This window comes from Rhineura floridana, chromosome 1 (assembly GCF_030035675.1).
Source record: "Rhineura floridana isolate rRhiFlo1 chromosome 1, rRhiFlo1.hap2, whole genome shotgun sequence".
NCBI lineage: Eukaryota > Metazoa > Chordata > Lepidosauria > Squamata > Rhineuridae > Rhineura > Rhineura floridana.
The window spans coordinates 35,957,616-35,968,564 of record NC_084480.1 but is presented as its reverse complement, the minus strand read 5'-3'; the positions used below and the strand labels follow the sequence as shown (position 1 = coordinate 35,968,564).

Sequence of the window (10,949 nt, the reverse complement as noted above, 5' to 3'; positions counted from 1 at the left end):
TGGTAGTCATCACCCCCACAGTTCTTTCTTTCATATAGAATCCAAAGTGCAAGAGTCACAAATACTGATGAATGATATAGGTGTGGAAGCTGGGATGAAAGAAGAGTGAGTGGAAGGGTAATATTTTCCCAATTACAAAATATCATTTTTGAATGCTGGAAAAAAGCAATATCCTTCCTTGAAGAAAGATGCCTAATTTTCTTGGTGCAGCCACTGAATTGGTGTGTATGAGCTACCATGCAATATTTCCATTATACAATGTCATTGTAGCGGAGTGAATCACTGGTAATCGCTTTATAACTGATTTGCATACTGCAATCTCCTGGATTCAAAACAAGTAATTAAGATAGCAAGGCATGGATGCAAAACATTTTAATTAGGTTAATCAACAACCCCAGGTTAATCCAACCCCAGTTGTCCAGTAAGATTTTATTAAGTTTAACACTTCCTGGAGTTTTAAATCACATTTGAAAGATAATTCTTGCTATTGTATACAAAAATTCGGAGTTGAAATTAGGGCTTTATTTATTCATATCTGCTTCTGCTAGACGTCACAAGGGTGAATGCAATTTATCTATTTTATATCCAAACAAACCTTTTTATAAGGTAAGGTATGTTGGACTGAGAGATATAAACATGTTCATGTAATAAGTTTCGGGGCTATGCAGTGATTCAAAGTCAGTATTTCTCAGACCAAGTTCCAGCATCATGAGCTATGCCACCCAACAAGATCAGCCTCAAAAGATCTTCTCTCCATCCCGTCAATCAAAACAGCCAAACTGATGAGGACTAGAGAGAGGGCTTTTTCAATTGTGGCCCCCACCCTGTGGAACTCCCTCTCAAATGATCTCCGCCATGCCCCTTCTATGATGAGTTTCCGCCGCGCCTTGAAGACCTGGCTCTTCAGGCAGGCTTTTGGGGTGGGCTAGATTTTATCTTCATTGTTTTTAGATTTTCTATGTCTAGGTATTATATGCCTATGTTGTACACCCAGAGTGGCTGGACAGCCAGCCAGATGGGCGACTAATAAATTCCATAAATAAATAAATAAATAAATAAATAAATAACACTTGCATTCTTCACACTCTTGAAAACGGTTTCTTATTAAGATATGTAGATTTAAAAAACATGTTTTGTTTAAGTTTTAGAGAACTTTAAATATTTAACAGATGTGTGGCGTAAGCTTTCATGGAATCCACTTCATCAGACCGTTGCTGCATTACATTCGTTTGGCAGGTGCGTATGTATGCAATCACACCCCTTAGTTTGAGGAAATTTTTTCCTCAGAAGACTATCAGCCTTATACATATCGAAGAAAGCAAACTGAGGGAAACGGGCTATGGGGCAAGGGGGAGAGAGAATGAAATCCCAGCTCCCGTTTAACTGCACGTGACCGCTTCCACCTAACAGGGCAAAGAAAGAGGTCCCGCGCACGCGCGTGACCGTCAGCCTCCTTGCGAGAGGTGTGTCCAGACGGACGTGTTTGAAACATCAGGACACGGCGTAGAGATCTAATTGGCTGTGTCCAGGTCAATTAAAAAGGAAGGCAGGAAGGAATGGGCGGGGTCAATTGATCTGTGAGGGTGGAGAGAGAAATAATGATTTAGCGGCCGCCGGAGCCGGAGTCAGCGGAGAGACCTAACGCGCGCACACGCGCCGGAGTGGGCGGAGCCTGAAGGGAATCCTTCCTCGTCCTTCTCCTTTGTCAGTCCCCTCCCCCTCTTTAAAGCACCTGCCCCTCCTCCACTAGAGCCGCGGCGGCGCCTCCAAAGACGGGCGGCGCCGTTCGATAGCAAGCGTGTTTTGTCGGTCCCCTTTTTTCCCCCCTTCCTCCTTTCCGCAGCTGGCCCTGTAGGTGGATGCGGCTGAGCTCGGGCTCCCAGCTTTCTGCTTCTCCTTCGTACCTCTGCCGTTAGCCCAGCGTGGTCCAGACGGAGTCCCAGGAGCCGGCCAGAGCCACGATGTTTGACAAGACGCGGCTGCCTTATGTGGCGCTGGATGTGATATGCGTAATACTTGGTACGTCTCGGCCGGCCAGCTGCCCGGCCACCCCCAAGGATAGGGAGGGAGGAGGAGGAAGAAAGCGGCTGCGGGGAAAGGGTGGCTTGACGCCTGGGATGCTCCTTCGCTACGCGCTTTTCTTTTCCTTCCATTCCCCCCCCTTCCCCGCCTTGCTTTTGCGAGGTGCTGCAGAAACTTTTGCCAAAAACCTGCTGCTGCCACAGGGAGTGCGGCAATCGCATGTGCACGTAAGAAATGCATATACGTATTGAAGAAATAGTGTGCGGATATCGTATACATAGTGTGTGTGATAAAAATACTCCACACGCAGACTTTTATGCATTTAATTGTAATATGTATTTGAAATACATGTGTGTGTGTACATGCACATGTGATGTGTGTATTTGGGGCAGCTTGGCTTCCCTTGCATGCTGACAGGCTAAAATCTTTGCCTTTTTCTATCTCCCGTCACCAAGGCTTTGGGAAGGGATTGAAAAGGGGTCTGTAAACACTCACCTCCACCATTTGCCTTCATCGTGTGTTCTGCTACCTTCCCTGCTTTCCATCCCGTTTTACTGTTGCAGCTTCTTCCTCTGCACTTTTCCTTCTGTAAATTCACCTAAACTCGGAGATCACCCCCAACCCCCAGTTGTCTCACCAGGAGAAACTTGGTCACTGCAATTTTTTCTGTCTAAATCAGGGATGTCTGGAGTTGACTAATGTAAGAATTGGGTTGAATGGCTGGTGTACACAGAGAGAGAATTGAGAAGCATACCTTGGTACAGCTCTGGAAGGGTTATTGTCATGAAAGTGAAGCCCGCTGGAAAGCTGATGATTCATTTTTCTTTTATCTGTACAGGCTTGTGAGTTTTTAAGAACAGGAGTGAACAGTTGACCAGGTTGTTGATGTCCAAAAAAATGCAGCCCTGTGGTAGATTTCCTTGGTGACTGACTCCAGCATACTTGTCTATAGCTGGTGATCTGTCATCTTTTCAAGCAGTCAAGAAAATAGGGCTTCCATTTGGTCACAAGACATGGGAAGTATGTTCTAGGATTTATTTTCTGATTATTATTTTACTTTCCTCTGATTGCGTGAGGAACTGTCCCATACTGAGCATCAACTAGAAACTGGGGGAAAAGTGTACAAGCTTGAGTTGTGATTATAGTGTGTAGTTTTTCAAGAAGGATCTGGTTTGCCTGTTTTTTTTTTTTGTATTAGACGGTTGTGGGTTGTGAGGCCTTGGAGATCCTTGCTTTGCTAAAGATTCTGGCTAGGCAGATGTACTATTGATATGTGTGGGTTCATTGCCTTTGTAGCTAAATGTAGCTAAACTGTGGCCTTGCAGAGTGGCAGCCTGTTGATGGTAACCCAGGTTTGCGCTGTAGCTTTGCCACACGCTCATCATTTAATCACTGGGAATTACAGTTGATACCTATAGTCAAAGGGTACTGGTAGTTTGACCCAGTGCTAAACATATCGACTACAGTAGTTGAAACTGCCACAATGCAAAAGAGAGCGAGAGAAATTCTTGCTGTGTAAATTTTGGCATTTAGATGGGAAAAATGAGAGAACTTCTATGATATCTATTAGTCAAAGATAACATAAGATCTTGACGCTAACCCTTACCTTATTTGTTTGGTACCCTTTCTGATTCTGACAAGCGGAGAATGGAGAGGCAATAGACCAATTTCAATGTGACCATTTTCATGAATGAAAGAATATATGAGGGAAATTATTACCTCTGAATAAATGAAAAATCTGAGGAGGAGTGGGCAGGAAACTAGTATCCTGTTTGTTGAACGCTCTTACAAAACCCATGTGGGTTTTTTCCCCTCTGCCAAAGAATTTGATTGCTGCTGGCCAGAAGACTGGCTATGAATTGGAAAGGCCTCGTTTTAAATTGTGTCTCTTGATATGAACTCAGTAGCTGGCCTTAGGCAAGTTTATAAACTGCTCTCCAAGTGGTGCACAAATCTCCTAAATAAATAGTCAGCCTAGGACCTCCATCTTTAATGTGGGGCTATTTCTATTGATCTACTTTACAGGGTTATTGTCCTTTCAAGATGCTGCATATATGAAGCTCTTTCAATTAAATGCTATGCAGATGCTTAATAATATTATACATTTCTCCCAAAGGAGACAAGGTGCTAGAACTGATTTCATATCTGCTAGCTAATATGTTTCAATAACGAAAATTCCCATGTAGTGTCTTTTTTTAAAATAGAAGTATGTGTGAAAATTTTGAATATAGTGGAATTTTTAAGAGATTAGAGTTTAACTGGAGAAGGGAGAATTCAAGTGTGAGTTTCTGCTGATAGAGTGGTGTTCAGCTTCTTGGATAGTGATTCGGATAAAATACTGGATAATACCATTCCAGCAGCTCAATTCAGACATCACGTAAACTGTGTTTCAGAAAGCTTAACAATTGTTTGGCATGATGCCTGAATTGACAAGCAATGGTTTCTGATTGGGTGGCAAACGAGAATGGAAAGATATGATTTGAAGCGAGTGTGTAAACCGTAGCTTGTGAGGAGTATGGTTTGGTGTAATGTATAAACTGAGTCATTGTTTAAAAGATAATTATATGTAGGCCAAGTTCAAAATGAACATTAGGATGAACGTGTATTCCAAATCCCTAACAAAAGGGACATCAAGGAACAACCTATCCAGAGCCAACAGTGTAATTTTTGCTGCTGTCACTAGAAATATTTTGTAAGGTGGCCATTCAGCTTTGAATTGGTATTGTAGTCAAATTCCATTGTGTGACAAAAGTGGTACATGTCTACAGATGAAGAGTGGATATATTCAGTGAAATGCAAAGTTACAGAAAAGGAGAAATATAAAGAAGATACAGGTCCACAGAAGCACCAACAGACAATAGTGGGGAGAAGGTGATGGTGCTTTGCAAGCTGAAAAGCTGAGATTCCAGATGATTAGATTACAACCAATTTAATAATTTACCCATGCATACCTGAGGTTGCCATGGGTGATTTGAGTACAGTATCTCAAGTGGTGGCGTCACTTGCTGTATCTTCTAGCAGGCATCACAGATGGTTAAAGTGCTGTAGGCTATCTCTCAGATAATTCCTGTAAGTGCAGTGGTAGGTTCGTAATCATAACAATCATGCAAGCATATATGCTACCATATTGGGTTGCATATTGGGTGTCACTAATGTACAGAAGACACCCAGTTTTGGTCGTCTTGTCATCAGAATCATGTGAGGCTATGTAGGTTCCAGACCAGTGTGTGGTCACTTAATGGTTTGGATGAGGGCATATAAATTAGAACTAAATCTTATAATAAAGATTCTGTGGTTTGGTGGTTCACCGATCCAGGAATTAGGTGAATGACATGTTCTTGACAGGATTAGTCTGGCCACAGTAATCCATGCTCTAATAACTTCCCATTTAGATTACTGTAATGGACTCTACGTAGGCCTGCCGTTGAAGATGACCTGGAAACTGCAAGTAGTGCAGATTGAGGCAACTTGACATCTGAGTGGAGGGGCTGCACTTGCTTTTACTGTAAAGCTCTGCACTGGCTTCCAATACATTTTCAGTCCAAATTTAAGGAGTTTCAGATCACCTATAAACCCTTGAATGATATGTGACCTAAATTGTACTTGAAGGAACACTTCTCTCTTTACGCTCCTGATTGGCCAGGATACCCTCATCCTTTTGTTCGTGGGAGTACGACATCTAAAGGTGACTGGAGGTGATACCCTGGCCTTGAAATTCCTTGCCCTGTGTAATCTGGCTGGCACCTTCACTGCAGTTTCAGTGTGATCCAAAAACATGGCTCTGCAGGCTTTTGGTAGCTGAATTTGTGATTTTTTGGAAAAAATAGTTTTTATCTGCTTTTATGATTTTGTTGATGTGATGCTGTTTTGCTGAAGTTGATGTTACCTGGCCTAAAATCTTCAGATTAAGGGTGGGATATAAATAGCCTAAATAAATTTTGAGTTATTGCTTTAATATCTGAACTGCTCCTCACATTACTTAATTTTGGAGACATGGCATGGCAGGTTGTCTGTTTCTTGGTGTCTTATAAAATTAGCAAATTGATTTGTACAGGAGTGCTTATGTTAATTTAAGAGAGGTATAAGAGAGAGAGCATAAGAACATAAATAACTTGCCGAATGAGGCTAAAGGCCTATCACATCCTGCATCCTGTTCCCACAGTTGCCATCCGGACCCTGAGAGAAGCCTGCATGCAGGACATGAGCACAATAGTCACTCCCACTCATGATCCCCAGAGACTGGTGTTCAGAGGCCTGCTGCTGCTGAACCTGGAGATAGATATGGGAGAGGTATTAGACTGTTCAGATTAACTAGCACCAGTTGTGTTGCTAGAGTAGAACTGAACTTTCAGAAAGGGAAGGGAAGGAAGTACTAGGTTACACAGTGTGGACTTTAACTATGTTTAATGTGCTTCCACAAGATTAGTGATGGCCACCAACTCAAATGAGTTTAGAAGGGCATTGGACAAATTCATGGAGGATATGGCTATCAAGGGCCACTACTCTTGAAGGCTGTGTACTGCTTCAGGAGCAGAAGCAGCATACCTCTGAATATCAGTTGTTGTGGTACAGCAGTGGGAGAGGGCTGCTACCCTCATGTCCTGTTTGTGGGCTTCCCATAGGCGTCTGGTTGGCCACTAGCTGGATTAGTTAGGCTTTCTGGTCTAATCTAGCAGGACTCTTATGATAGGGGAGTGTTGAACACTTTAACCAATACATTCTTAAAAAACAGTTTCCCTACATTCAGTTGTTGTCTATCACATAATTTTGCATTAGGATGCTAGCTTTAATGTTATTGGTACTCTATTGTTATTATGTTTGCTGCTATTAGATTAATTGTTAGGATTAGCATGTTAGCCGCTATTTTTTTTCTTTTGGGTAGGCTGTTCGGAAAGTTGAAAAACTTACGGAATATACATTACCCAGCCCCAGAATACATATTACTGAATGCCTGAATTTCTGGCGTGGATTACATGTGCTAGCTTGCAGCTCAAGCTGTTGCCCATAGAGAAGACCTGATCTGTGCATGACATTCTTGTTGCTTGTCCACCAGGCTTTCTGGATTTTGGTTGCAGCCCACAGGTGAGATCAGCGGGAGATCTGTGGTTGATGTCAGTTGGTGCCCTTTGTACAGCATCCCAAAAGGAAAGGTCTTGAAAACAGGATTAAAACTTCAGTGGTACATTCGGTGGTACATACATAGTTAAGTTGCTTAGGGATTTAGGTATTCTGTAGGTTTTGAGTTCACATTTGTGCTAGTCTCCCTTTTTATACATTGTGGATATTCTACATTACAATGTCAGATTTGAAGTATGCTCATACCTTTTATAAGCAGCAGAAGTCTAGGGCAGTATCCACTAGGCATTACTTCAATTCAAGACTGATTAGATCTGTATGTGAAAGGACTATTTTGCTTTTGGTAGCCCTCAGTTGAAAAATGTCTATCAAAAAATGTCCTGGTGGGTTGTGTTCCCTGTTCATATGCTGGCATCCAACACCCAGTGCCACATGTTTTCCTTTCTGAAGATTTTGTTCAAATATATTCAGGTACCTCCCATTAACATTAATCCATCCTGAACAAGTTGTCTGGTTCAGGGACCAGTTAACTTCAGGCTTGCAGGATATTTTTTATTAGAACCTCAAGATATTAACCATGTGTCAAATAATGGCTTGTGGTGTGCTACAAGTGTGGACACATATTTATGGGGGAGGACCTTTTAGTTGCTGTTTGGTTTTTTTAAATGGGGATCTGAAACTCAATCTACTGCAAATCACCTAGAGATCTACCAGTAAATGCTGATTTGCCTGCTGATACCCTTGGTCTACATAATCAAAGATCTATGCAGCTTATGCTGTGTTCCTAAATAGCACGGTCTTAATTTGGAATAGGGAAGCAGCTAAAAATATTTGTGTGGATGTCAGCCATTAGTGTCACGTGTTAATTGGGATCATGGTCCCAAGGTAATCAACTTCAATGTGTTCCTTAGGATTACTGAAAATGTATGTGATAAGTGTCTTGAACACTCAAAATGCTAAGAATTATTATGAGACTGCAATTTATTAAAACCATATTTATTTGTTCACTAAGGAAGTTATGAATCCAGGGTTTCAAAGTATACAAGTAGAATGATCCTATGTGCATTTTCTAGAAAAAACACAGATTAACCCTAGTTGGAGCTATAGTGCTGCCCTGTAGAAACACTTGGCTCTAGATGCAATGAGGAAATACTTTTTCCTATTTCCTGTCTAAACTACTGCCTTCCTAATGAAGCTGATGAAACAATCCCAATGTTAAATTTACATTTGGCTTTAATTATGTTTGCTTCCAAAGCTGTGAGTAATTTAAGTTCCATTGCTCTTCAGGTTTGCTTGGCTACTTCCTGTAAAAATGTTGCTGCAGAATGACTAAGGCTGCAATCCTATACACATTCACCTGGGAGTAAGCCCCATTAAGTTCAGTGACATTTGTCTAGTATTGTGCTGTAAAACAGTACTGTTAGGGCCCAACCCACACATTGCAATCAAATGCATGTAATGACTGCCTGATGACACTTTCAGATGAGGAAAAGCCTCTGACAGTGGGGACAACGTACAGAGAAGCGGTAGGGTAGGGCACTTAACCCTTTTCCAACTGGTTGTTACTCTGCCCCAAATTGTGTATCACCCCACCCCACCCACAGTAGCTTGCCATAGTGTATTAAGTGTGCATGTTTCCCCTTGTCAAACTGGGGAGGTGGAAGGACTTGTTTCCTAAGTATAAGGTATTAAATGCTCACCAAGTGTCTTGTAGAATAAAGCTGAAAAGCCTAAATTGCAAGCTGTTTTTTTCTTTCTTCCTTGGTCTGGCATAGTTTCTCAGTGGTCGGTCATGCCTGTGAAACTCTGGCTGCCAAGAACAGCACTGGGGAGTGCTCTCATTGTGTAGCATAATGGCTGTCTACATCACCCAAACCCAGAGGCAGTTACCCTCCATCATAATTCTCCTTTTGCTGCAGAGGAAGTGAGAAAACAAAAACAAAACTAAGATGTTACTAGTCAGTCAAGTTTATTTGCCAGGCCATAGGCCAACACAATTAAGAACGTAAAACAAACATATTAAAATTTTACAATTAAAACAGCATTAAGATAGAATCACTTTAAAACCGTTAAAACATAGAATAGAAGTATGTGTATACATTTATAACCAAAAGATCTCTAAGATCCAAGAACATTGTAATGTTTAGCCCTCAACTTTTGGGCAACAAAAGCGAAATGTGCCACCTTATTTGTGACTTGAGGGTCTTTATCTGCAAGAAGAAAGGAGATAATTTGATCTATATCTTTGGAACCTAAGGTACTGATCAGGGGATCCAAATAGATGGATCTTGGTTGGATATAGAGTGGGCAATCTAAGAGATAATGTGGGAGATCTTCCACCTTTCCTAGCATACAGATGCACTGTCTTTGTTCTCGCGGAAGTTGAACGTAACGGCCAGAGATGAGGGCAGTGGGCATAGTCTGGAATCTGAGGGCTGTAAAAGCATGTCTTAAATGTACAGAATGGAGATATGACAAATAATCAGCCCTTGAGTGGTCAAGTTTATAGAGACTATACCACCTTGAAAATTTGGAATTAAGGATGGCTAGCCTATCGATCCATATAGACTGTTGAGCGATCTGTGCACTTATTTTACTCTTATTCAATAAAAGAGGGGACTTAGATGTAAAATGGTATTGCTGTAGAATGTTCAGGGATCTCTGCTTCCAGGATTTGTCCTTCGTGGCCTGATCAAAACAGGCCTTCGCCAAGATCTTAGAAGGAGCATTAGTTAGTGAAGACCAGTAAGTTAATAAGGTCTTGTGTATAAGAGCCGTGATTGATAACAGGCTGCATTCAGATCGTAGCAGGGCAGTAGGTGTACCGGGAGGTAAACAAAGAAGCTGTTTGAGAAAGTTATTCTGGACGGCATCCAGAGTGGGGAAGGAAAGAGCATCCCATCCCCAGACAACCGCCCCGTATAGGATCTGTGAGATAACCTTATATTGATAGATTTTCAGAGCTGGAGCCACCTGATTTTACTAAGCCAGCCTTGGTTTTAGACATCAGTCTAGTTGTTTTCTTGATCTTTCGTAATGCGCACCTATTTAAAACAGTTTTCTGATAGGAAGAGTTGTTCGTTTTGACTGAGTTATACTTGAGGGTTTTATTCCCAGCGGTTACTGATGTCCTTAAAATTTAATGCATGTAACTGGGACCTCTGTTCTGGCATACTGTATAGATAGCCAAGTTGCTGTGTTAGCCAGTCCAGTTGTTATATACACACACCTGCCCCCACTTAGGCAGAAATAGCCCATCCTGATGGCTCAGAGAAAAGAGCTGGAGGAAGGTGCAGCTGAAACAGCTGCCAGTGGGAAGCACTTTTTCAATTGGCTGAATAAGGAACACTTTTTCAATTGGTTGGACCATATGGGGAAGTATAGAATTGCTTTGCCTCTTGTATAGTTGTATGCATCCATACCTGTTATCTTGCCATCTGGCATTTTTCTCTTCATAGCAATTCTTCCAGCCATATTTAGGAAACTTTCTTTGTGTTAAAAAAGTGTAACACGATAAATTATCCCCAACCACAAAGCTCCTTTCCCCAATTCGGCCCCTATGGACCAAATCTGGATGACTCATGGTGTCGAAGCATATTGATGGACTAAACTTTAAATATGTCGTGGACGGTTGTAACCCAGTAACTGATTTTGCATATTTATAAGTACATCCAAATAGGGGGGAGGGGTTGGACCAGTTTAAGCAAGACTACCAAGTAATGTGACAAAACGATGAATTGCATGATGAGAGCACCTTATGATAGTTGATTCGGGACAGTTCAGTACAATAAAACTGGCATTTAATAGTTATGCTTGGTATATGTGGATGAGTGAATTAGAAGAGGGTAAAT

At 41.7% G+C, this 10,949-nt stretch overlaps 1 protein-coding gene across 2 annotated transcripts in view; it reads left to right on the top strand.

The window, feature by feature from the left end:
* The first annotated feature begins 1,542 nt into the window (after nucleotides 1-1,542).
* PLPP1 (phospholipid phosphatase 1) overlaps nucleotides 1,543-10,949 on the top strand; it is a 116,537-nt gene continuing 107,130 nt past the window's right edge. The window contains exon 1 of one of the 2 annotated variants that reach the window (XM_061617990.1): nucleotides 1,543-2,019. In XM_061617990.1, the coding sequence (XP_061473974.1) occupies nucleotides 1,962-2,019 (58 nt within the window). In that variant the 5' untranslated portion in view covers nucleotides 1,543-1,961. The remainder of the gene's footprint in view (nucleotides 2,020-10,949) is intronic. The other variant, XM_061617981.1, reaches the window with a different exon arrangement.